Source organism: Stylophora pistillata, chromosome 10 (genome assembly GCF_964205215.1).
Source record: "Stylophora pistillata chromosome 10, jaStyPist1.2, whole genome shotgun sequence".
Lineage (NCBI taxonomy): Eukaryota > Metazoa > Cnidaria > Anthozoa > Scleractinia > Pocilloporidae > Stylophora > Stylophora pistillata.
Window position 1 is genome coordinate 11,516,334 of NC_142528.1, and position 27,355 is coordinate 11,543,688.

The following is a 27,355-nucleotide window of genomic DNA, read 5'->3' on the forward strand; positions in this document are numbered from 1 at the left end:
AGTAGAAATTGCTCCATCCGTACTAGACAGGTCACTGATAGCTCGTACTGGCAGACAAATCTGAAATGAAACCCAAACAAATCGTATGGTAGTAAAAATTTAAATTTAATTCCATTATTGTGAGTGGAAACAGAATACCATCTAGTCTGAAGAGTGGCGCTAATGCCAAAACTCCTCCCACAAATTAACCTAAGATTTTTTCCCGAGGGACATTAAGGAGTTGAGATCAGCGACCTGTTTCTCGAAAGTCCCGTAACTTAACAGGCCCAAAGCTATGTTTTAAAATCAAAATTTAAAGGATAGGAAAGCAGGTTCTGGCACCCAAACCAGTCCTTTTTCTTCCTTTTGCTAATATTTTTATTGTATCATTTTGAAAACTTTTGAAATCCCCATCTTGAATGAAAACAGAAAAGCTCTACGGGCCCGTTATGTTATCCTTTCAGAAGCTATAATAAGTTGTTGTAAAAATTAACATCCTTGGCAGTCGCCGCGCCCGAAAATAATGTGAAGTAGCTGTCGTGAGCGTTATCGTAATCAGTCTAAGCTCGAGAATTTGCATGGTTCATTTTTACGAAATCGTTTTTTCCTTCTAGGAGAGCCATTTTCAGAAATAAAGAACATACGAACATGATTTGGCTCACTCTTGACTTAATATGAATTTTATTGATCTATGAACCGGAAGGGTCCTCAAAGACAATTTAGCGTTGCGTGACCTATTATACAGTAACAATTCGAGAAAGAAATTGTGACAATTCAACTCTCCAAGAGAGGCAATTAAAATTTAGTTACCAGCTTGTTGGACCACAGTGATTCAAGACAGGAATTCCGCTGATCTTCACTGAAATGACCGATTTAATTTAAGCCTATGCGTCTAAAGAATTAATTTCTCGCATGCATGGATCCTTCGTCTCAAAATCGACACTGTCGAGTTAAACTAGCAAGATAAAGTGAAGTTTAGAGGTTTTATTGATACAGTGGTGACTCATAGTAAATTACATCACTGAGGGTCTTGAATTTCGCATTAAACTTGTAAATTTAGCTCAGTTTTTGTTTTCTATTCCTTTACATTTTAGCTTAAGTCGTAAGAAAATTCGACGAAAACATTTCCTATCTACCTCCACCAACAATGCAATATGTTGCACAATGAAAGTTTTGATCAACGAAATGCAATATTTTCAACTTTGATTCGCAAAGAAATGAGTTGACAGCAAAAATGACCGGTGTTCAATTATAAATGATTTGGTTCACTTCCTAATCACTTGCAATCACTCACTTGTTATGAGTCCCACGTGCTGAGTGCATGACTGCCTCATTTGCATTTTCTGATTCAGCTCTCCTAGACTAGACAAAAGTCTGGGATATTGTTAATTTGCTCGGGCTCGCGATGTTCGACCAAATGCCGTCGAAAACGTTTCCAATGTTTTCCTTGCATATCTATTAGTTTGTTAGTCCTAAAGCTTAGATAAGAAAAGCAAACAGCATCGAGAAGTGAAACTTTCCTGAGAAAAATGGCGATGTGTTCATTCACAATGTAGGAAATATTTTGCTTTAGGGTGAGTAGTTTTCGTTTGGTATATTTCTGATTTGTGTTTCAGAATAAAACAGATCGTGTGAAAAGTTTTAGTACCTCTTTGAAGGAATGATTTGTAGTAGTATCGAACAATCGCGATGCTATCGCTTGTAGACCAATGTTCTTTTCAAAATCTGACTAGGTGATGTTTGAAATCTAAAAATATGAGGGAAATTTGATCACGAAGGGCCTGAGATTTCTTCGATGGTTTTCCAAGCGTCAGGGTACCCCTTTTTCATTACGAACTCCAATGTTTAATTTTAATATTACTCGATATCAGAAGGTTATACGCGGTAAAATGTGGATTAAACCTTCCGAAGCTTTTCATTTTCTACTCGGTTGAATAGCTTTCTTCTTCGAACTTCCTTGGCCTTACCTCGGCTCGTGTTGTTTACATAGTCTGCTCACACCAGCGTTTTCATTATATTGGTGGTTATTTTTGAAAAAGTATTGGCTTAAATCTACAAGACGGAGGATGCTGTTTTATCAGAAATTCTTGCGTCTTTCGTTTTAGTGACTTAAAATTTAATGCAGTAAATGGTTTGAAAATGGTTTGAAAAAATGGTTTGTAAATGGTTTTTTAAAATTTAAACACGTCAAAGCATTGTTTGTGTGATGTGCATCACGCCGTGACTACGTGTAGTCACGGTTACGTAAACTTAATTGCTCTTGCTTTGTTCCATCTGTTATCAAGCGCTTCATAAAAGTCGCTTTTTTCGCCGACGTTTAGATACTGGTTGTGATGTATGTAGATTGAAACAATTCCATCAATCGGAACCGAGTAATGAAATAACTGAATGGCATCGAAACTCAAATTATCTATTTAGAGCCGGCGGGTTCACGGCCACACTCGAGATCCACACTGAAAGCCAACAACAAGTCTGGCGAAAATACACACGTACCAGAGGCATTCTCTCCTAGTGCGAGCTACTGCTTTGGATACCTTGATTGATAAGGCCGCGACCAGATACCTCTCGAAGTAGGTCATGGCGTACTCTGGCCACAGGTAATCACCTGACATAAAGAGCGGTACAATGCTATAATCTACATCGACAGTTTGTGTTTATTTACATATTTGTCATTATGGAATCGCGCCCATCATGGAAAAACGTCGCACGGGAAAATGCAAATAAGCTAGAAAAGAGAAAGAGAACATACGTAACTTCATACAGGCCTGTCAATCTGACTGTCAATCATGTAATCCCCCGTGTACGCCGTGTTGGCAAGTATTGTTTCTTGCTCAGACAACCGAAACATAGCGCTATTCATCGAAGAAGAATAGCCGTAATCTTGATTAGGCGATATTGTTTAAAAATCGATCACATGTAAAATTATTTATTCAAGCCAAGCGATTTTTCCATAAAACTTTACCGAAATCTCGGACCATAGACTTACTGATGACGTACTCTCTGGTTATCTCGGAATTGTTTTCGACGGCAATACTGCACTGAAACACTTTTCTGTTTCGAAACTTCTGTGTTCATTTCAGTTTTTTCGAGAATGGAATTCTCTGAATATGGTCTCGGCTTATAGCCGAGTATTTTCAGTTCACATGTTTTAAGAACCCAATTAAAACAGACCGAAGTTTAGGGTCTCGGCTTATAGCTGAGTTCGGCTCATAGACGAAAAAATCTCTTTCATCCTCCTGCAGTTCTAATTTATACAAAGTACAAAGTTCAAACAATATATGCAATTACAAGGCAAGTTTTACATTAGCATGATAGAGTTGATGATTAAGTGCAGGTTGCTCTAAATGAATGTGAATAGTTTCATTCTTTGATTTAAATTGCATATAGTGTTTTATTTCTCATATTGTTTTTTTTGTCTCATAAACATTTTATTGTACACTGTCAATTTAACTTTGTACTTTTCATAACTTAGGACTTAAGATGACAGAAGCCCTGTCGAAACATGATTTTAAAAAATGTCGTATATTTTCAAGACTTATCTATTCATTTAATCTTAAATAAATGGATGGATATTAAAACAGTCGTTTTATTCAGGAAATGGTCAAAATTGCGATCTTAATTGAAAAGAGGGGAAATCAAATCGTTTTGAAAACTTCTTCTGAACTACAATTATTGATCGGTCATTCAATTAGTAAGCTAATGTTTCATTTATTTTCGTTAAAAGTAACTAGAATATGAGCAGTTTAAACATTTGCACTCAGGAGGAAAGGAAAATAAATCGAGATTTTAAAGTCATGGCGATTCTAATTACAAACGTAACTTCGCAGGACCATGGCTTTTGAAGCAAAGCTAAGAGACCTACCATTTCCCATATCGCCGGTTAGTATAACTTGATTCTTATAGCTTTAACATCTAACATCTTCATCCTCCTTTTGCAATTAAAGAAGGTGTCTACAACTTTTTTGAATGCTTCTTCTGACCTTCAGCCATATAAATTATATATATATTATATATATATATATATATATATATATATGCATCTATGCATCAAGATACCTACTTTCCAAAATTAGGGGTATTATATATATATTTCTATTTATGATACGATGAATATATATGAAGTTCATATATTTTGAACTGCGGTTATAGATATGTATGATGCACGATCCTCGCAGTAGAGAGCGCTATTTATGCAATAGTGAAAATCAGACCTGAAAAAAAATTAGGCCTGTACGGGATTCGAGCCACTGACCTCTGCGATACTAGTACAGCGCTCTACCAATTGAGCTAACAAGCCAACTGGGAGCAGGCCGTTAAGTTGATTCGTAATAAACCCGTGATGATAAATCAGATACGATGAATATATATGAAGTTCATCTATTTTGAACTGCGGTTATAGATACGTATGATGCACGATCCTCGCAGTATTGCATAAATAGCGCTCTCTACAACCGATATTCAATTTTAGGTGTGGTGTGTGAGGAGAGAATTTAATAAACATTTGAATAACATTACACCCCGTTGATGTGGATGAGGCTAGGGCATATCTTCAAGCTTTTGAGGCCACTCGAGACATACTACTTATTCTTTTAGGGGAGTCCTTTTTCTACTTCTGTTTACATCGCGGTTGCCATTTCTGAGGATGGTGGATTGATCCCCATCGAGTGTCCATATCTCTAACAGATGTAAAGGGCCCATACAATTAAAGTTTATTTTTCCCTTTAGGCTCTGCTACGATCAGCTCTTGTTTCGTCAAATCCTATGGAAACTGTGAACAATGCTGAGAAATTCATGTCGACTAAAGACTATCACACAGCTGCGGCGCTTTTTACAGTAGCTCTTCGTCACTCAGAAGTTTTCTCTTCTCCTGAATTAGGAACTGCTATTTTATGCAAAAGAGCTGAATGCTTACTTCATCTGGTAAGTATCGTTTTCTATCTCTAAACGGCTACCCTTTTGTGACTTTTTTTTAAGCGCTCGATGAAAATGTAGACAGTGGCGATACGAGGAAGATTGGCTAACTTTCTTTCCAATCCTTCATCGGTTTTGCTCTTCGCTGTTTCAAAATTAGTACAAAACTGCTACTAACGCATGCTACGTTGATTTAAAAGCTACATGTACATTAACAAACCTTTCTTTTTCTTTTCGTTCTTTTGACCTCCAGAATTACGTTCAGCATGTTTTGCGGGATTGTATTTCTGGTAAGTAAATCGGGAAGTAGTCTTTCTTTCCAGTATTTTTTGGGGAAAAAGGTAGATGCAATCGTATTTGAAGCGAAAACTTTCTCGCAACGAGTGGAAATATCATACAGTCATTTTGATGTTTAATTTATTTTTCAGTCAGAGAAATCATTGGAGGAGAAAACGAGCATATAACCTTTCTATGGTCACACGCACTAGAATCACAGGGTGAAGTAGTGAAAGCTTTTGTAAATTCAATCATCTACAAGTTCCTGGATCCCGAGGCAAGTCTCTAGCTCTTGTCGCAAAACTCCAAACATTTGAATTCATTCATAAGGCGGTAAATTTTAAGCTTGGACGCTTTTATTGTCAGTAAGTTTCGTACAGAGCATAAACGCTAGTGGGAAATATGAAATAAATGACTAAGATGGTTCAATAAATCAAACCGGGTTGAAACCCTTTCTAGCAGGAGTAAACCAAACTCGGCTATGATAACCTCTGATAACCAATAAGTAAACTAATTTGTCCCACAATCGAACCTTTCAATTTTATTTCAGCTTTTCTTTGTCACTTCCCCTTCCCCCCCCGTGCGCGCATGTTTTCGAGTACTCAAGAGGGCGCTTCCCTTTCGCTAACGTCGCCAGATATTCTCTACAGCACAACATGAAAATGCAGGTTTCTCGAGGAAAAGTTTTTGTTTTGCACGAACTCAAAACGCGCGTGTTGAGTTTTTATAACAGTCATTTTTTGTAAATATTACGTTGTGCAATCGGTTATTGATTTACAAGGTACTCGATTTACCTGTGTTGCACTCTATGACTTGTCGGAGAATAAGGCATGTTGCTTTGTACTGTGTGTTCATGTTTGAGAATAACTGGCTTTGAAACAAGCTATTATTCAGTTCTGTAAATCATTTGTTTGTCGCTCTGTGTACGTGCACTTAGGTTAAATCTCATTTCGATCTTTATCACATCCTTTCATAATTCTGCATTTTCCTAACCATGCTTCACCTGGTTTGTAGATGAAAAGAGACAAGAATATTGTGGAAAGGTTAAGGGAGAAAGTAAAATCGTTGTGTGGACAGGTAAAGAATGGTTCATGATAGTTCTTTGAAAAGAATGAGACTTACTCTTTATCAGAGAAACACTTTTATGATCGAGATGTTCTAGTGAAACGTTAGCTGAAATAAATTCGTGTAGAAGATTGCTGCATGAAAATCTCCAGGTTTAGTTTAGTTTAGAAATTATCTTACGTATTGCGTTTATGTGTTTTTCTCTGATGAGAAGCAAGAAGGTTAATTTGACCGTTTCAGTTCTTCGAACATTAAGCTATCGAGGAAAATAAACAAACCACGTTCAAACCGCTTACATACATACATACACATTCTTAAAAACAGGAACCATGATAATTTTGATTGTGCTCTCTATGTTTTTTTCCTTTCATTAGTACACTCTTTCTAACTCAACTTTAATTTTGTTTTTCAAGTTTACCCTCTAACTTAATCACACGAGCTACTACTTAGAATCAAAAGTAAATAATAATACAACATTGTCTGATTTCTTTTCAGGGATATCACCAAGTTAGTAGAACAATCGATATACTAATGCAACAGGGAGAGCTGAAGCTCGCAGATTCTCTGACAGAAATAGCTGTGAGCTTCTTTACAGAAGTCTTGACTCTATTTCCAGTGGTCGTGGGGGCCTATGAATTACGGGCCCAGTGCTACTTCAAACTGGTAAATATATTATCGTGGCATTTGTTTGTTGCAGGCTGAATAGGGTTGTGGCCGACAGCTTTAAGGCAGTCTAACCCATCTGATTGCTATTATGTATAAAAACTTGGACAATTGTAACCGGAAAAATTGTTTCCCTCCAAGGTTATGATATGGTTCTTTTCTTTCATCAGGGAGATTTCTTGCAAGCCAAACGCGACTGTAACCGAGGTATGAAACGTTTCAACTATTCTCAATATATGAATTCTGCGAGCTTATGATGCAATTTCTTGCTAAACTTCTTCAAGTGCTTGAAAACAACAACAACAACAACAACAACAACAACAACAATAACAATCTTATGCTCCTTAACTTTGCCCCGTTTTAATACCAGTACTCTATGTTTTACTATTTCTCAGCTCTTGAGTTGACCAATCGCACAAGTACCGTTGCGTTCAACATAAAAGTCAAGATAAAAATTCAGTTTAAGGAATTTGAAGATGCTTTGAGACTAGTAAATGAATGGCAAACAATGGATCCCAAGGTAAGCTATGTGATGATTTAAACTATTTAATCTAGCGTTCAGTCGGTGAGTGTCCTATCTAAATTGGTATAAGACATAAGAGGTATTTATAATTACAATTCTACGGAGAATTGGATCATAAAGGAAAAGTACGAAGACGAGTGATGTCAACCACAAGCCTTTCCTGGCGATGGCACACTAAGTAACGCATGCGTTTCTCTTTTCCAAAGAATGCTGGGCTGGCTGTGATCAAATGGGACATCAGGGATAAGATGGCAGATAAGCAATTTCATGACAGACCAGAGTTAATGACCAGATGTCAGTCAGTAAGTAGGATTATATGAAAACCTGCTTTGCATAAGTCAGTATTGCTACATAAAACAACCAAATAATCAGGGGTATGTGATGGCAGTGCATGATTGTTAACCCTATATTACACCAATACCACCGTGCGACTAAGAATCTTCAATTTTTAACGCTTCAGACTTTTCTGAAGCGCTTTATATTGCTGGGTATTATTCAAATTCCCTTAAAAGTTCCTCACAAAATTTTAATAACATTATATCTCGTAGCTTTCCGATGTATCGTTACCTGCCCATCAATCAAGCGACATCGTAGAAATACCACCTATGAAAAATGTAAAGCCCCTGCAGGTGCGTGTTTCTAAGCAGAGTAACAGAACAGAGCAGAGCAAAGTAGAACTGAATGACTAGTGAAAACCTGCAATACATTATTTCCTTGCACAGTAGCTAAGGACAGGCATAAGTATAAATATTTAGACTTTTCAATTCGGTAGTGTAAATATTCAAATCTCATTATCATTAACAACTTCTAAAAATTCGTGATAGAGTTAATAGAGGCTGATACTGGCGTTTTAGCTTTGTCAGGATTATGCTTTATCGTAGGGCCAGAATACAGCCTCAGTATTCTTGCCCTAAGAACTATAAGATAAGAATTTAAAGTCAATTTTCAGGCACCTCTTGTTAATAATTCCTTTTTTTCTCTTTTTTTTTTTCGCACTGGGCGTAAATTACTCCTTTTTGACACTGGAATCTGACACAATAGCACTGAAGACGAACGTATGATAAATATCATTTACTGAAAGTACCGACCTTCTCTCTTCTCCTTATGCATTTAGTTTGACAAAAAAAGGAAAAAACAGAAAAAAACAAAAACGAAGCAAAACATGCTCATTTCAAGTGAAAATGTGCTAAAAAGTATTCTCGCATAGAATCTTTATACTTCTCCAATGTATCTTACGCACAGGGTAAAGCTGCTGCTCAGATGAAAGATGAGGAACCCCGAACATCTTACGATTCGCCTGGTAAATACTTGTTAAAATGTACTTTTATTGAGAGTGTGGTTTTATTTCTCTAAGCTATGCCTGAAGCGCTAAAGTTGACTCGTATACGCACTAGGCCAGCTGATTAAAGAAAATATAAGACAATTACCAGAATTCACCAGCTTCCAACAACCTTTCGACAATCTATTTGTTTCTCCTTTTTTTTTACTCATTTTGTATCTAGCGTTGTTATTGGTGTTTTTGTTTTCGTCTTCGCCGTTTGGAGTAGAGATGATAACTTAACTTCCCTTCATAGTGACTGTTGTTTTATAGGTCTCTGTCATAAATGGCAAGATTATTCTTTTTGTGCCTGCATCTAAGCCCTCCTAGCCTCATCAAAGTGTCATTGAAGCCCTAATAGAGCTGGCCAACCAGTTGGCGATTTCAACCTGACTTAAGATATACACCCGACTTACTGTTCTATTCTGTGAACCATCTAAAGAGGAGCCGGGTGCACTGTGTATTCTTCTTGATGCTAACTTTCTTTATTTTATATTTTCTTTAATTACACCGTTTCAAGGGTGTGTGTAATTGCGTATGGCGAGGTATTTAAGGTAAAGAAACATCAGTCTAATTTCAAGTTAGTAGAGATAACTTTTTTCTTCAAGGGGCGCTAAGAGCAGAAGACTTCCATCCAACAGCTGCGCCTGAGAAACGTACGAAGTACCTATTGTTTTAACACTTATTTGTGTTATTGTTATTATCTTGCTCTCTTTCGTATTTTCCTACCAAAGTGTGGTGAAGGCGCTGATATTCTGTTTTATAGGTTCTGCTTTCCCAGAGCGAAAAAAGAGACGAAGAATAAGAAATAAAACAAGAAGTTTAAGGGCTGCAAGAGAAGGTAAATACCTGTTTTTGTCTCTCAACTTCTCCTTCAGTCGCCTTTTGTTTAGCTTTACCTTTAGTCACACTTTAAAGCAACGAGTGTGTTGCTTTTGCTGGTTGCCCCGTGCATTCCCTGTCTGGCACCATCTCCGTCTCTTGATCTCCTCAATGAAAATCATGATGTTTTGATTACAGTTGACGATTCTGATGCTAGCAGCGTTTGTAGCATCAATACCTGTCCTGGTGATCTGGGTTCGATGGCCCAGTGTCGCCCCCAAATGCCCACATTTGACGAAAGTGATCAAGGCTTTGTCAGTGATGTACCGAAATCTTCAGCGTCTCAACCATCGAGAGCGAAAGGGAAGTCACCAAGTAAGGAAATCAGTGGAATACGACCCAGACCACCAGGTGGTTATACCGCGTACCGCCTCTGCAGGTACTCTGATAAACCAGAACTCTGTTGGCAAGGCAAGCTTTGTACCTACGCACACAGTGAAGCTGAAAGAAAGGCCTGGGAAGAAGACTTCAAAAAAAGTAAATACCCTTGATATTATTCTTGCCTTCATTTGTTCTCGAGACAATAGATTTCATCTCCTTATTAAAGTTTCTCTGAAAAAGTCTTGATAAGTAACGGTTCATCGGGTTGTTGTCGTAGTTGTTTTTGTTGTCAAACAAATGACATTTAAATCGATATCATTTAGGTAGAAGGAGACCGACTCTAAACAGGAAAAATAGCCGAAAGAATAGAGGCAATGGAACCACTTCTACTCCAGCAAAAGATTTGCGTAAAGCTGTTAGGAGTGAAGAAATAACTACAAAGACAATCCAAACAGATGAGCTTCCAGCTGCTGTTTCTAACAAGGTTGTCAGTACTATTTCTTTTCATAAGGAAAACTGAGTTCCTAAATGGTCTTCATGTGCTAACTGAAGCTGGGAAAACATTTCCAAAATCCATTTCCACTAACTGCAGTTAAGGGTATCGCGTCGTTTCCGAACGGGAAACATGTCGTAAGTTCCTGGATAGGGTTTTCTTTGGGTCAGCGATAGGAATTGTTATAAATTCACTCTGTATGGGGTTCCATTCCTCACATGTACTCAAAATGTTTAGACGCTCCTTTTTAAAGCAGTTTAACATACTTTCGATACATAGAAAAGTTAAACGATGCTCCTGTTTTCTTATTTCTTAGCCTATAGACTCCCAAGAGAGTGCTGCGACCTCTGACGACTGGATTGTAGTTTCAAGGGCGACGAAAAAATCCTCAAAAGGACCCAAGGATAAAATTCGTCCAGCACCATTGAATGTTTATGGTGCCTACCACCTCTGCCGCATATATCTTACACAGAAAAGGTGCCCTATAGGTGACGAGTGCTGTTTTGCACATAGCGAGACCGAAAGAGTAGCATGGGAGGAGGAAAGAAAGAAACGTAGGTAGCCACAAAGCCATCATTATGTGTTGGGTTGAATTTACTTCACTCTTAATGCCTTATAAGAACTTTTTCATTGGTTGGTCAGTTGCTGTAATCTTCGCTGAAAACTTAACTTCTAGAAACTGAAAAGATCTGCAGCTGTTGTGGGATAATATCATTCTATAAATCTACATCAACGCCACAAGGTAGCGCTCTTCAAACTCCTTATGGTATTTTCACCTCACTTTAAACTGGAGGATTTTGCTTTCTTACAGGATTTCATAAACCAACTTTGTCCAAAACCAAGCCCCAAACTGCAAGGAGAAACAGAAGCAAAGCTAGTGTTGGCTCTGCACTTAAAGAATGGAGAAAAGAGTTTAGAGGACAATGTCGAGCTCCCTTACGAATTCCTAACAAAGGCAAAGAGTACAAAATGTGCCCCGAGTAAGTTTTTCACCAACGTTGTGATGATTAATTGATAGCGACAAAATTTATCGTTTGTATCATCTTTATGGATATATTTTTTAATCTTAAAGATAGGAATTATTCAGATTTTTCTCTTATTATATTATTTTAGGTGGAGGAAAGGCACCTGCAAGCTTGATAGGAAATGCTTGCTTGCACATGGTGAAAAAGAACTGGCAGCATGGAATGAACATTTGAAAAAAATGGAAGCAAGAATGAAAAAGAAAAAGGAGGAGGAAACGGAAAAGGGAGAGGAAAAAGGTGAAGAATCAACGACCAGTTCAGTGATAGATGATGATAAGCGTCCAGCCCCTACTTACAAGGTTGGTAAAGGTTCACTTAATGCATTTACTTATTGTTGTTCAAGAAGAGTTTTAAGGTGCATATAATGCACAGTGTTGGGCAACCAAGAAAATGCGGTGAAAAATTGCTTGCTCTAGCTTTACGTTAGTAGTAAAATCTGATATTTGCAAACTCGTCGTTACGAGCAACTGGCTATTGTTTCGATTTTGTTCTAGTTTGAGGACTTAGTACCAAGCCTTCCAGGAGTGACGGTATTGTTTGATCCCCACGATCTCGATGTCACGCTACAGGTACCTCTGAACAGCAAAGAAGAGACCAAATACAGCTGGACTCTGCGTTTCCACTATGAGGTTAGACTTAAGAAAAGCTGGGCAAAGTGAATTAGACACTAAGTAGACGTTCCTTTTGCTATCTTTACTGAAACCACGAGTCAAATTAAAAAATTTGAAAGCACCAACTATTATTGAAATGATGAGAATGCTCTTTAACAATACAAGTACTGCTTAATGCTCAATGGATAATATAAATTTTAACAGCTTTGCATGCAATGATTCCACGATTTCTCCTGTATGAATTGTTTTTCCTTTCTCCGTAGTCTAACGTCAGTGGCCATCTGCGGGACATAGTGCTCCTACCAAATTACCATAAATTCTATACGCTGTCGAGCGTGAAGTTTAGCTGTAAAGCGCAAAGTACGAAAGGAATGCAGATGACTGTGGAAACATGGAGCACTGAGGAGATTCCTGAACAGTTCCACCACCCAGTTAAATCGAATCTCCGAGAACATCAAAGGGTTTGTGACGTAGAAATCGCCGTGTCATTTTCTTCCTCTATTTTTGGAAACTTTGCGCAATTCCTGGTCCTTGACTTCGGTAAAGAGACGCATCTTGCTGTGAAAATATCCGTGGAAGTTGGAAGCCAGGAGTTTTTGGAAGAATATAGCGAAGCGAAGTCAAAATTAAAGCCAGATTGGCGAGTATTGGATGATGGGTCTCGGGAAATTGTGAAGTTTGAACCTAAACGCTCATTAGTGTTCAACAACGAGCATTTAATAGACAAGTATGGGTTACCAAGTCATGCGAATATTGTTCCATGTCCCCTTCTTGATGGATCACAAGGCTTGAGTAAAGACAATTACATAGACGTCATGCATCAACTGTTATTCGTTGAGGAGTTTTACATTCGCAAACGAGTTGCAAGGTAAATTAGATCTAAACATGTCCTTTGAACTTTTATTCGAAAAAGTGTGCTTTAAACGCAGTATGAAATAAAAGTGCTAGACCAACGCTACGTCTTCCTATTCCCAGATTTCTTTGTTTGTCTTCTGCCTGGAAGATTTAAGCAGGAATGCATGGTGTATATGTATGAGAAGTCTAATATTGGCACACCTACGAAAATCTTGCCATATTTGTTCTCTTTGTTCTGCAGTTACAACGTTCAAAGTACAAATCTACACGCCTCAAAGTTTGTCGTAAAGAGAGATGAAGTGCTATCAGCCCAAGAAGGATGGCTGTATGGCTCCTTTCATGTTACGCGCCCGATAACACTAGATGATGCAGATGGGCGACTGTTGTTGAGGAATCTTTTCGCAACCTCTGGATCAGTGCTCATATCACAAAGTCATTGCCCAAATTCTACAGTTTACGAAGCTTTGGTAGAGTCTGTGGAGGAAAGCCGTGTCATATTAAAGCTTTCTGCACGATGCTGTGGAGACCTTGGACTGAACGATAACAGTCAAATAACAGTGGACATTCAGTTTCAAATCAACAGGCTTCCGTTGTGCGAGATGCACGATGCCATAGACAGACTGGGACCGGAGCATATACGGATATTGTTTCCGGCCTTTAGCAGGGTCGGTCAAGAGGAGGATGTAAGCATTACCCACGTTGTAGTATTAGTCATAACGCAGAACTTTAAGAACGTTGACGAGGGCTACAAAGCTAATCTCTAAGCATTAATCAGTTTTTTTTTTATAGTTATGATATGTATATTTTTGTAATTTTCAGATTCGTCCTCTTCCTTGGATTATTGATCCAAAGTTAAATGAAGATCAAAAGAAAATTATCAGGAGAATTGCAGCTCCATCTTCAGACGCCCCTCCCCTCGTGGTGTTTGGTCCATTTGGTACAGGGAAGACATTTACCTTGAATCAAGCCGTGCGACGAATCTCCGTGAACCGTAACAATCGTGTTCTCATCTGCACTCACTCAAACAGCGCTGCAGACATACACGTACAACTGCTAGATAAATATCTTAAAGAACAGAATGGCATATCTGCTTCCAGACCTTTGCGGATTTATACACCATTGCGTAAACTCTCAACAGTGTCCACTATAGTAAAGGAGTATTGCCTGATCTCAGATAAAGGCGAACCAACAGAGGCCTTTAGACTTCCAGCTCGTGATGATGTGCTATCTCATCGAGTCATAGTGACAACACTGGGGATGTCACGAGCTCTTTTCGATATGGAGCTCCATAGAGGCTTCTTCTCGCACATATTAATTGATGAGGCAGCTCAGGCGTTGGAAACCGAAACTCTAACTCCTATAACGCTCGCAGGGAACGATACCAAAGTGGTTTTCACTGGAGATCACATGCAGGTTTGAAGTTGTCTTTTGAAATGCCTCCTTTTTGCTAAGTTTAAGGTATTTCTTATCTAAGTAATCTCTTACAACACGGACGGAAAATCCTTGAGGTTTGCAATTCGGAAGAGAGTAAACTTGGGGAAGTAACGTGCTTTCAAATCGCAATTCTTTTTACATCATCCCTTGCTGAAAAAGTTAAAAATAAACTTAGCTGGAGTGTGTCATTCCGGAGATGTCATTCTCGCGATGTCTTTGTCATCTATCATGATTAAATTTCATTGATTGCAGATGAGCCCTGATGTATTTTCTCCTGATGCAAAGAAATGGGGATTTCGAACTTCACTACAAGAACGACTATTTTACGAATACAAGCAACGTCATGCAGAGAAAACGTTGGATTCAAATGTAATTTTCTTAACAGAAAATTATAGGTCGAATGAACAGGTGTTACAATTGGCGTCCGACATGTTTTACGGTGGTAAGCTTTCTACCGGAAGCAACCAGCCTCTGCACCCTTCATTAGGACCATTCATGTTCTATTGTGCTCTCGGCAAAGAAGAGTTGGATGAAAGCCATTTCTCATATCGCAATATGGCTGAGGTAAATGAAGTAGTAAGGCGGGTTCGAGAACTTGCTGATAGCTGGCCTAAGGAATGGGGAGCAAAAGATCTTAAACAAGTTGCAGTGGTGTCTTCGTATCACTACCAGGTAATACTTGAACTGAAAAAAAAAAAACCAATGATTTGGAATAAATGCTTAAGATTACCAACATGACAGTAAAACTCATGTTGGTAAACAAGATTAGTAAACTTTACTTGACGTTTCGTATGTTTTGACATACATCTTCAGAAGTGACAGTTAACAATACACGCGGCGACTAAGTTTAAATTTAAGATAAGTAATTAATCAATATGACAACGAACAAAAGTTGAGAAGAAAAAATTTGCATATACAAAGATGTAAACTAATACAGATAAAGCTTATCGCTGCTGACATTATCGTTTAGAGTAGGTTTAAGTTCCTGAATTAACAATGATAATGATAAACGATTATGTCAGCAGCGATAAGCTTTATCTGTATTAGTTTGCATCTTTGTATATGCAAATTTTTTCTTCTCAACTTTTGTTCGTTGTCATATTAATTAGTCACTTGTCTCAAATTTAAACTTAGTCGCCACGTGTATTCTTAACTGTCACTTCTGAAGATGTATGTCGAAACATACGAAACGTCAAGTAAAGTTTACTAATCTTGTTTTCTAACATCCGTTTTACTGTCATGTTTGTAACTGCAGTTATGTGCTATTTCTTATCATGCTACGATGGCCAAAGAGAAAGAATTTTTAAGATTACCACTTATGTAAAACATGCAGCACGATGGAAATGTTATTTTCTACCTTCCAATAGGTGAAGACAATTCGAGATGGACTGAGAAAAAATGGTCTCGGACAGGTTGATGTGGAAACTATAGAAAATGTTCAAGGTAGGCCAACATCATTTTCCGACAAAGAAAATAATATTTTTCTGTCACCGCGCCCATCCTTTTTTCTGATCCACCGAGATATAACCGTGGCTCAGTAGCAGAGCGTTTGCGACCGGAACCCAAAGGTCTGAGGCTCGATTCTTCATCAGTGTCCAGAATGTATTCGCTGTCCCTCGCTCGTGGCGAGACGATAAGGCATCCTTCATAACATCACCGTGTTGTTGCTAGTTGTTTTTTTTGCTTTTATTTCTCTTTAAACTCACGGAGGAATAGGGGCGAATCAGAAAATTAACAAATGGTAAACACCACAGCATACACTATTGAGTTATGGATGCACGCAGGAGGTTGCTAAGCAAGAAAGAAGCGTAAGAGTCGCGCGAGGCGATAGCCAAGAACATCTCTAGCTTCTTGAGTGCTTAGCAAACCTCCCAAGTGCATCCATAACTCAATAGTGCACACTGTGGTGTTTACCATTTGTTTTATAACATAACATTTCTACATTATAGCAAAAGAGTTTTCTTTTATTTAACAAATCTTACGTGACCAGAAGAAACAAGCGCGCGCGGAAATTAGTCTTTGTATTTGCTCGCGTCAGCAGCGTACACCCATGGGCAAATGGTGGGCGCTGAATTGACTAATCAGAGCACGCGCTTTTCTTTGGTTATGTTATAAAGTACGGTGATTATCGAAGTACCAAATACAAAACCCCTTGTGTGATTTGTCTTTCTGCTAGATCACGTCAGTTCCTCGTTGAAATACTGCACATGCGCATATGAATTCTACAACTCGCCACAAAAATTTGAAGTTAACTTAATTGGTATTTTAAAGCATACATGTGACTCTCTTTCTTTGTAGTAAAATGCGTCATTTGTGGAAAAGTGCGCTACTCCTAAAATAGGCTGTTCAATATTACTGTTCTTTGTCTCGTTCACATTTTCTGTCTAATGGCTTCTATAGGAAAACAATTCCGCGCACTCTTTGTCAGCACAGTTCGAACGTTTCACACTTTCAAAGAGCTTGATGATTGCGAAGCCAGTGGAGATGAGAGGCCTTACCTGTATTTCTTGTCAGATCCAAAGCTTCTTAACACAGCTCTTACACGTGCTCAATCCCTCGTCGCAGTAGTTGGTGATCCATTTTCACTGAGAACCATTGGTGACTGCCAAGCCCTATGGGAGGATTATATAGAGAGATGCAGTGACATGGGGAGAGTGTTTGGTCTCGAACACAACGATCTTGAAGAAAGCATTTCACAGAGTAGTCTTAACATCAATGCTGCGGTGTTTGTGCCAAGTGGATCTACAGATACTCGAAATTCGGCTCCAGCTGAGAATAATAAAAGCGAGCGTAAGCCTTATGATGTTAGAAAAACATCCTACAGGACGTCCTCCTCTGCGCCATCTCAGAGTCCACTGGATGAAAACAGAGGAACCGAAATGACTTTTTCAGTTGAGAGTAAGCGTCTGGAAACTGGCCAGAGCAAGAGCATAGCAACTGATCACTCCAAGTCAGAGGATAGCGAGCCTGAACAGACATCTGAATCGGACGATGCAGGAGACGAAATGACTGAAAGTGACGATGTCGGTAATGCTGATGACTTTGCTGAATATGAAAATGTGGATGAAACTGTTCCCCCAAAGCACATGGATGAGATAATTCTCGCCTTGAAAGCTAAATGTGAAGAGAACGCACTAAAAAAGAAATCAGGAGATAAGGCAAAGGGCGAAGAGATTGATTTGGAGAAAGATGCTGCTGAAAGAGGTACCCAATGCTTTCCCAAACATTTTGATTCCAATACAGCAGGAGACAGAGTTGTTCACGAAGACTACAACATAAGAAACGAGGTTGGTGGTATAACAAATGTCTTTCTTGAGAACATGACGTTCAAGTACAGTGAGCGTACGGAGCGATTAATCCGCCCACATAAACTCAAAGAGCAGGAAAACCTCCAGCCGGAGTATATTGATCGTATGTTACGAGAGCAACCTCACCTGTACCGAGAATGCAAACTGCGCATTACAAAGGACCAAAGAAGAATCGCTTATGGGGAGATTCAAGATGTCAAAACTGAAGATGTTTTGATCGAGGGAAATACTCGACAAAGTTTTGATAAAGATACCGTCGTAGTTGAACTGACCAACTTACCTTCGATTGAGGAAACTGCTCCTCATGGTTATCGAGAAGGACTGAAAGGAAAAATAGTTTGTATCAAGAACCATGCAATTAGTCTCCGAGAACGGCAGTTTGTATGCACCATTAGCAGGGGTAATCCCAAGGTCATGTGCCCCATCAATGGATCGATGACCCCTATGGCAATCTTGACGGACGAATCATTTAAGGGAATTCCCATATACAAAAAATTTTCGCCAGAGTCCGGGGAGAGACTGGTGTGCGTAGAACGTTTGCCTCTCAAAGAGGCGCTGAGTGATAAACATTTCTTCGTAGTGCAATATTTGCAATGGAGACGACAATTTCCTTTCCCACTGGGAATTGTGACTAAAAAGATTCCCCGAGGCCACAAACTTAAAGATTCCCTCAAAATTCTTGATTTTGAGTATATGGTCAAGGAACATTTTCCAGATCATGTAGATCTTGAGACGAAACGACAAGTTTCAAAATGGTCGAAACTTCTTGATTATGAAAGGAAAAGCCGGCCGCCCGTGCTAAATGTATTTACTATCGATCCTCCCGAAAGTAGAGCTTTAGATGATGCCCTGACCGTAGAAACTCTGGAAAATGGTACGAAAGTGGGAATTCACATCGCTGATGTGTCTTACTTCGTGAAGCGCGGAAGTAAGGTAGATGTCGAGGCAGAGAAAAGAGGCACCTCTCACTACAAAGGGCATCATAGTGGCGAGGCATTGATGCTTCCGGAAGGATTAAGCTATGATATATGCAGTTTGCTTCCAAACAAGGAAAGACTTGCTGTTTCTATTTACATAGATTTGAATAAAGATGGTCGTGTCCAGAGAGAAGAGCAACTTGATTTTTGCCGCACAATCGTAAAATCACAATGCCGTTTGTCATATGCTGAGGCTCAAAGAATCATTATGAACGAACCTGTCGAGGGAAGGCCTGAAGTAACATCAGAGATCAGAGAAAGTATCAAAACCTTGAGTGAAGTAGCCCAGAAAAGGAGGAACGTACGGCTTGCTGACGCTTCATTTTATCATTTCGACTACAAAGACAGAAAAGAAGACCTTGAGGCTCATGAGCTGGTGGAAGAAATGATGATCTTGGCCAATGCGTCGGTTGCCAAATATCTGATAGGAAAGAAAGAGAAGCTGCTCCCACTGCGAGTTCAACTTCCACCTAAAACGCACAAATTCAATGAGTGGAGGGAAAGGTTTGGAAATTGGGCCAAGCTGTCTCTCTCATTGAGAAAACACCTGGTCCAAGATGTTAGTTCTGTAGAGAAGTTTGTTCTGCCGATCTCTACATGGAATTACATCACCAAGACTTGTCGCAAAAAAGATTACAGAAAGTTGAAGCAGTTAATCTGCAATGATAACCTCTATCCACAACTCTCAGTGGCACGCTCCTCTTTGAATGCTGTTGCAAGGGGGGCCGTAGATGTTAAAGCAGCTGATGTCCCTTTAAATCAGAGAAGCCACTGGTCTTTGAACGTAATGGAATACACTCGTTTCACGTCTCCAATCCGGCGTTATCTCGACATTGTAGTTCATCGTTTGTTGCTTGAGAAAGCAGGACAAGATCTAGAGTCAGAGGATCTTTCTAAGCTCATTCGCCGATGTTGGTTTTTGACTGAACAATCGAGAGAATTTCAGAAAGATTGTGGCCGAAGTCGTTTTTCTTTTGATCTTAAAATTGCAGGTTACAGAACCACCGCCGTCGTTACAGCCATTGCGTATGATTTCATTCACCTAAGGCTTCTTTCTGACGAAGACGAGTATTACTCTTCTAATCAGAGCGGGGTCAGGATTAGCGACTTGGGACCAATTGAACAACCGATGGTAAGTGAGTCGTCTTCATGTATTGAACTGAACTGGAAGTTAAGACTTTACGATGCGTCAACTGCAAATATGAAGCGGGCAAGGCGAACGAAGGATCAGCGAGAACATCTCCGTCAAGACAAAATGACCATTGAGGCTATTTTGCCCAGAGAAATAGACCTTTCAAAAGCTACCCACAATATCCCTGGATTTCTCTGGCTTAAAGTATTAGAAGCTGTTAAGGAAGATAACCATGCGAAGTTGAGTAGCTTGTTAGATGAGGTACACATCTGTATTGAAAGAGGAAGGGATGGTGGCAATCAGCCAACAGTGGCAGAGGGAAACGAAGATGATGATGATGACGACGGCGATGACTATTTTTTCGAAAATGATGATGACAGTGATGATCACGAGAGTGACTCTGGGAGTGACAGTGAAGACTTCGATGATCAAAAAGCTTCAAGAAGAGAAGAAGATTTGGAATTGCATTTTATTCACACTGAGCTGGTGTTAAAAGTCTCTGACGTAGTTGAAGTACATCTCTCAGCCAACGAAATGGGAGCGCTCATGTTACCTGGCATTCAGCTCTTTGAATTAGCCCCTGGTGTCAACCTGTGTCTCGAGCACAGAAAGCATACTGATAAATGCTTTGCAGAAGTTGCATCAGAAAAGGCATCGCTGGCACGCTATGGAAGTTTAACGAAGTATATAAGCCTATGGAAACCTTTACTGAAAATGGAAGCTGCAACGGACGCTGTATCAAATGATGACAGCTTGGTTCTGCAAAACGTCCAAGTAATGTGGAAGATGAATGAGAAGGGCAATCTAGTTGGATCTTTTCAGCTGTACAAACCATTTACTGACACCAGACAGATAGAAATTTTTTGTGGGGACTACGCTTGTGTCAGGGTTCCTTATCAAGCTTCCTTCCCCTGCGGCTTTTCTGAGAAGTTTCCACATCGGACCGACGAAAACTATTTAGCATCCTCTGGGTACTCCGCTTTGTACAACAATGCACATGGGGCAAAGAATGCTAATAGCATAAAAAGTTTTACCAGCGAGAGGAAATCAACGGAACGATATTTTGTCTGTCACTGTGTCTTCACTAGAGCAGAAAGCTCTCTTAATTTTACCCTCCAGCTGTTTCAATCCTCAATGGAAACTCCTAAAGTTCTCATGAAAGGCGAGATTAGGATTTGCGCCGTGGAAGTAATAAAACAAACTATCCCTTGCAGGTAGTTGTGCCTTTTAGTTATTTCCGATTTAATAAATGATCTTTTTGATAGGTCTAACTCACTTATGTGGTTTTGGTTTGGTTTTGTTTGTTTTCAGACACAGTTTCTTATTCTCTATCCTTTCATTTCCAGACGAATGATCAATACCATGGAAGATCTTCCAGAAGCCACTCCACTTGCTCATGAGATATGTCTGGGAAGGGCAACCAGATTAGATGGCAAGTAGCAATTACTATGCTCATAACATTAACGATATAAACAGCGCGGAAAACAACACCCTTTGCTAAGGAGTAAAAAAAGTAACATCACATCTTATGGACACGGTTTTTTAGTCTGTTTATGATTATTTTTCTTTTTTGAAATCCGCAGTTCTCCATATCCGCTTACCACAAGAAAACCTTTCGATTGCTGATTATGTTGAAGAGTGCAGCTTAAAAAGGCTGAACGATCTTCAGGTGCAAGCTGTAAAGAAAGCCCTGCGAACCCCCTTCACTCTCATTCAAGGCCCACCTGGTGAGTCTATAATAAGAGACAGTGTAAGTGTGAATCGAGAGGAAAAAGTCAATCATTATGAAATTTATTACGCTGCTGTTGTCATCAAAGATATCACAGTGCATTTATTGTCGTTATTTCAAAACGTCCAATCATTAAAAGAATTCCTAATAATATTCTGAATCTTTAGGAACTGGAAAAACCATCACAGGAGTTCACATCGCTTATTGGTTTGCAATGATTAACGAAAAAAACACCCCGTCAAATAGAACGACCCCAGCGGATGATGTTTCCAACAAAGCTCCTCCTCAGGTCCTTTACTGTGGGCCCTCCAACAAATCTGTAGATGTCGTTGCAGGTGAGGGATATTTTAAAATATATGGATGTAAGTGGTGCTTTGCAAGCACCATACCCATAATAAAGTTCTCTGCTCGGCCAAAAAAATATTTCCTACAGCTGAATGGACATTAACTGTTCGGCTTACGATATAACTTTTAACTTTTGATAAATATTTCGTTTGTGTTTTAGTTTTCGATTTTCATTCATTGGGCACATTAGTAATTTTTTGTTTGTTTGTGTTGTTGTTGTTGTTTTTTGGAATTCCTATCAATAGAGTATCTAGTATCTAGTATCGCAGAGGTCAGTGGTTCGAGTCCCGTACAGGCCTGAAATTTTTTTCAGGTCTGATTTTCACTATTGCTCAAATAGTGCTTTACTGCGAAGGATCGTTCTCATATACGTCTCATAACCGCAGTTCACTCATATGTTTCATATGTTTGTTGTTGTTTGATTTATCATCTACGGGTTTATATCGAATTAATTTGATGGCCTGCTCCCAGTTGGCTTGTTAGCTCAATTGGTAGAGCGCTGCACTAGTATCGCAGAGGTCAGTGGTTCGAGTCCCGTACAGGCCTGAAATTTTTTTCAGGTCTGATTTTCACTATTGCTCAAATAGTGCTTTACTGCGAAGGATCGTTCTCATATACGTCTCATAACCGCAGTTCACACATATGTTTCATATGTTTGTTGTTAATAGAGTATCTGTTGAGAATCCAAGGCGTTAAGATTATTCGAGCTTACGGAAATATGGTTGAGCAAGAAGAATTCCCCATACCAAATCAGGTTAAACCGCCCCGGCCATTTGCCAGCCAAGAGGAGTTGAGAGTACCTGAAAACTTGAGAATGGTTGCATTGCATCACGTGATCAGAGACCAGGAAACCTCTCCGTATGCGGAGCAGCTAAGGAAGTATGAGAACATTTTCGCTGCAAAGAAGAGGAAAAAGAAGAGAGTAAAAGATGAAATGGTCCAAGAATATCTCAAGGTTCAGAGTATTAAACTAAATTAGCACTGAATATTCCATGAAGCTCCTGACGCATTCATAATGTCTTCCTGGGTTGATGTTCAAATTTTAGTTCAAATTTTAGTTCAAATAAAGTGCAATTTAATAACAAGCTGCTGGATTCGGACAACATTCCAACTGTGGTCCTGTCGTTTAGTCTCTACGGTATTATATTCGATTTGGAAGCTGCCCAGCTAGTTTCAGAGCTGCTTTAGCTTCCCTGCGTGTTCTTTTCGTTCTATTCCTTTTTATGACTTCAAAGTGAAGGCAAGTGGTAATTTATCTCTATTTAAGCTGGTGCAATTCACAATAACCAGTGTTAAGCGGGGATAAGATAGTATAAGAATTGAACTGCTTATTCATAAAACGCTTTCTATTCTTTTTCCAATTTTTTTTTTTACCTTAAAAATATAAAAAAAAACTTTTCAACTGTGGAAAACCAACTGAAACTTTTCGACTGATTCGATGTCATTTGCTTACTTTTTATTTTGCATTAATTGCGGTGTTTACTTCCAGCTTGGAATGGTTATCTAATTATGCTCCTCATTGATGAAGGAAGTTTACAACAAATTGCAATGTTTTTGTACATTTTCAGTTGATAAAGACAGCCGAGCAGTGGGCGATTAGAAACTCGGATAACGGAGAACACGTGCAGATAGTTCTTTGCACGTGTTCGGCTGCTGGAAGCAAGAGAATAAAAGAAGCATGCAACAATGTGTGCCAATGCATAGTCGACGAGTGTGGCATGTGTCGGGAGCCAGAGACTCTTATTCCAATTGTCTCATCAAAAGCGAAACAGGTGGTACTGATTGGAGATCACAAACAACTTCAACCGATTGTGAAAAATAGAGTGGCGAGGTCGCTTGGGCTGAGTACATCAATGTTCGAGCGATTCTCGGACCATGCATTCTTGCTTGAAGAGCAGTACAGAATGGTAAATTGGTAGATGTATGTTTTAATTAAATTACAATAAATTTTCACTTTCTCTTTGCTTTTCTGTTTGACTTTGCCTTGCTTGTTTTTGTTGGCCTATGTTTGACCTTGCTTATAAGCTGGCTGGTAACCAAAGGCAAAGACCATTAATTTCATTCTTTGAAGATATCGCGTCCCACATTTGTTATCGGGTTTTGCGAGACTCGTGAATAGCCCCGTAGGTAGACAAGCAACAAACCAAACATCCTAACTTTCCAATATTAACTCTAAGTTTTATTTCCTTTCAGCATCGAGATATTTGTGAATTTCCGTCTACAATGTTTTATGAGGACAAACTTAAAACCTCTTCTTCGGTTGATGATCGAGACAAAAAAGCAAAGAGAAGCAAAAAGTTTCTTAATTTCTGGCCTTGCCATAAAGATAAAGATTACGTGCCTCTTGTGTTTTGCCACGTGGCTGGTGAGGAGAGGGAGTTAGCAGTGACAACGGAACAAGGCAATCAGCGATCAAAGAGTAACCTTCAAGAAAAAGATAAAGTGGCGAGTCAGAATTTGTCATTAACCAACTTTTTGTTGTTCATACTTTTATGCACCGTTTGTCAATTGCCTCCACAGGTTTAGTTTTTGTTTGTTTGTTTTAGTAATCTGCTCTGTCAGAGCACTGGAATATATGCAGACTACAAGGAAAAGTCTCTTGGATATTCTTAACTTTGAACGTTTGATAGGAGATTGTAAATATTATATGCGAGATTAGACTATCATTGCCTTATCAAAAAACATGGAGTCCTTCTCCATATTCAAACAGCTTTTAGTGGGATATTTGTTTTGCGAAGTAGAGAACTACCGAAAATATCAAATCTGTTCAGTGAACCCAACTTTCTATCACGGTTGATAACGAATCCTAATCGGACTTTTTATTTCAGGTGGAAGTTGTAAGAAAACTGGTCCATTCCTGTGGTGTGAAAAAGAATCAAATTATTGTACTGTCTCCTTACCGTGCTCAGTGTCATGTCATCCGCGAAGGACTCGCGGGTGAAAAGTTATCAGATGTTCCTGTTATTTCCATTATCAAAAGTCAAGGTAGGAAGTGGCATTTTGTGAATCGAATCATTTTCTTATTGGTTAGCCATCTCTTGCCACACTAGCCTTCAATCGATTGTTTTGCTGTTTTAAGCAAGAGGGGCCCATAAAGACGACTGGGACAAAAAGAGAAATGGAGAGAATTCTTGTTGTCCTCACCGGACATAGCCAACATCATGCACCTTTAAATATAATTCTGCATCTTGACTACATCGAAGCCATTCCTAGGCTCTTGTACATTATTTACTTTACTTTCGAAAACTCGCCTTTTGTCTATATTGTTTTCTTTCATTATTTGTTGTTTTGGTGCTTTGTTTTCGTGTGTTTATGTGTATAGAGGACTTATGGAACGTTTGATTATCCAATAAATATGCATTCTAACACCCATATAATTCACATGGAAGCTTAAAGCGGCAGAGCTAGAGACCCTTTGACGTATACCAATCGCAAGCAAAATCTGGTTATCTGGTAATAACCAAAATTTTCTTGTAGGGAGTGAAAGTGATTTCGTAATCATCTCCTTGGTCCGGTCGTTACCAGAGGCCCAAATAGACTGTGAACCTGACCGCCAGTGGTTGAGAGAATACCTGGGTTTTGTGACAGATGAACACCAGATAAATGTGGCTCTAACGAGAGCGAAACAAGGACTCTGCCTTATCGGTAAGATGGGTAAAAATAAGTTCGCCTAAGAAATATAGTCCTGTGTATCAACGGACTAGCAATTTTAGGTAAAGAGCGATCAGTCAGTACCTTTCTCTATATACCAGCAGCCCGAGTCTTCATTTCCACGCTGTGCGAATACTTATACCCCTGGTTACACCTTTCTGCATTGGCAACTTCCCTGCATGCACAAAGTCTGCTACTTTCCTCATCGACCAGGAGTTTGAGATTAAAAGAAATTTATTGTTTGATTTGTTTAACTGCTGCTTTTATAATTAAGAAACTCTTTAGGGTTGATTATAAGTTAACTATTTTCATTTAGATTCAGAGTATCTGTCAGGAAAAAGTCATTCCTCCGCGCCCTTTTATCAGAAAACCGAGCACATGCGAATAAGTACGTTGCCCCTTTAAACTCTTTCGATTTTTTGCCGACTGATGCCATTTCCAAGTATTTACGATAACCTTACGAGGTATTTGCCACAGATTGAATCATTTTAGATCAATCGTGTGAAGTTAGCAATTTTCTGTTTCTCTTCACTTGCAGGCAACAAGAATTTGCTTACTGTATGTGAGCTATGGGGCCACCTGATTCACCATTACAAAAATAAGTCATGCCTTGTTGACGGCGATAGCTGGCCGTGGATATAAACAGCAACACTGACTTCATAGGCATGAACCGTGCTTACAAATGTTAAAATACACTAGCTCCCTTTTATAGAGGAAAGGCGCTTAGTTATGTTTATAAGATGGTGCCGATGAGCGAGACAATCATCTGAGAAATCCGTGCGCCTCATCTTTACTAAGTTTGCTTACCTGTGCTCCCATCTTGCCGTTCCAGGCATTGTTTGCACACTTTCAGTTTTCAACAACTGCTTTGTAACATACGCTAGGTGAATCCTTTTTGAACTTTTGTTTCCACTATACAGTCATATGAAAGTTACATTTGATCTTTTATGTGCAAACACTGTAACATTCATCACCCACAGTTTCTTTTTCTAGATAAAGTAATCTGGATGTAAGTAATTTAATCCTCATATCTGATTTAGTTCGAACCACATAGAGAAAAGTTTTACTGTATAACTGTTTAAAACAAATAATAACTGATAGAAAAATTGTAACCTTCATCTTGAATATAATGCTAAGTGATCATAAAAGCTGAAAGCTCACTTAGCAGCAAAATAAATTGTTTCATTCTGAAGAAGATATTTAGAATTTGGCAACCTTCCTCATAAAAATCAGCCTATCAGCTCTTTTACAAATAAAATTTGGTCTATGCAATCGCTGAAAATCGTTCTTATGCCAAAATTTGGATATATGTGCATGCAGGTTGTGTATTTATACTGTAACGGTATTTTTGATAAGTATAGTAACATCTATGGGAGATGTGGGGAATAAACTAGTTGTTAAAGACATGCTTATGTGTTCCAAATTTCTTAAACAGCTCACAACTCGTAAAAATATAATGATTATGCTCAGTTCCGACAGTTTTTTAGTTATTCGTCAGCATTTTAACTTTTTTTCTTTTTCCACCTTTTTTCTGTCTTTTTCTTTGACATGTTGTTTATTTGAAATAGTCCCCCGGTTAGCTCACTTGGTTAAGAGCGACGGATTGTGTTGTGCGGGAAGTCGAGGGTTCGAGCCCCGGCCGGACCAATACTCATGGTCTTAAAATAACTGAGGAGAATTTGCTACCTTTCTATAATATCAAGAAATGGATAGACCGTAGACCCCGTCTCCTGCAGGGATAGAAGGGGTAGGAGACGTTAACTTCCCACGCACGAGATTACTGTGTGGTGGATATCCTCCCCTAGAATGTGATAGGTGAGTCTAATGGGCCTGCAGTAATCGGCGCAAGCTGTTGCG

At 39.1% G+C, this 27,355-nt stretch overlaps 1 protein-coding gene across 4 annotated transcripts; it reads left to right on the forward strand.

The window, feature by feature from the left end:
• The first annotated feature begins 1,337 nt into the window (after positions 1-1,337).
• LOC111321640 (3'-5' exoribonuclease HELZ2-like) lies at positions 1,338-26,904 on the forward strand. 4 transcript variants are annotated; one of them, XM_088736282.1, is made up of 36 exons: positions 1,338-1,553; positions 2,398-2,576; positions 3,807-3,858; positions 4,705-4,899; positions 5,144-5,180; positions 5,319-5,443; positions 6,181-6,243; positions 6,727-6,894; positions 7,065-7,101; positions 7,290-7,414; positions 7,624-7,719; positions 7,966-8,046; positions 8,660-8,717; positions 9,344-9,391; positions 9,502-9,576; positions 9,756-10,094; positions 10,262-10,425; positions 10,748-10,985; positions 11,243-11,411; positions 11,545-11,755; positions 11,951-12,085; positions 12,331-12,935; positions 13,164-13,605; positions 13,742-14,335; positions 14,609-15,028; positions 15,724-15,799; positions 16,757-20,987; positions 21,120-21,205; positions 21,357-21,500; positions 21,670-21,837; positions 22,516-22,802; positions 23,416-23,754; positions 24,041-24,292; positions 24,676-24,832; positions 25,325-25,492; positions 26,037-26,904. In XM_088736282.1, exons 2-36 carry the CDS (start codon positions 2,557-2,559, stop codon positions 26,138-26,140), a joined length of 10,509 nt encoding a protein of 3,502 aa, XP_088592408.1. In that variant the 5' UTR covers positions 1,338-1,553; positions 2,398-2,556; the 3' UTR covers positions 26,141-26,904. The 4 variants fall into 4 exon arrangements, with proteins under 4 accessions (XP_088592408.1, XP_088592409.1, XP_088592411.1 ...); XM_088736283.1 differs by having other exon boundaries at positions 10,262-10,422; XM_088736285.1 differs by lacking the exon at positions 9,344-9,391.
• The last annotated feature ends 451 nt before the right edge of the window (positions 26,905-27,355 follow it).

What these genes read in the sequence shown, in the direction of transcription:
- LOC111321640 (XM_088736282.1), top strand. Translation starts at nt 2,557, where the DNA reads ATGGCGTACTCTGGCCACAG. An exon ending in TTTGCGGGATTGTATTTCTG is followed by an intron (nt 5,181 to 5,318) that starts GTAAGTAAATCG and finishes TTTATTTTTCAG; the next exon opens with TCAGAGAAATCATTGGAGGA. An exon ending in TGGTCCAAGAATATCTCAAG is followed by an intron (nt 22,803 to 23,415) that starts GTTCAGAGTATT and finishes GTACATTTTCAG; the next exon opens with TTGATAAAGACAGCCGAGCA.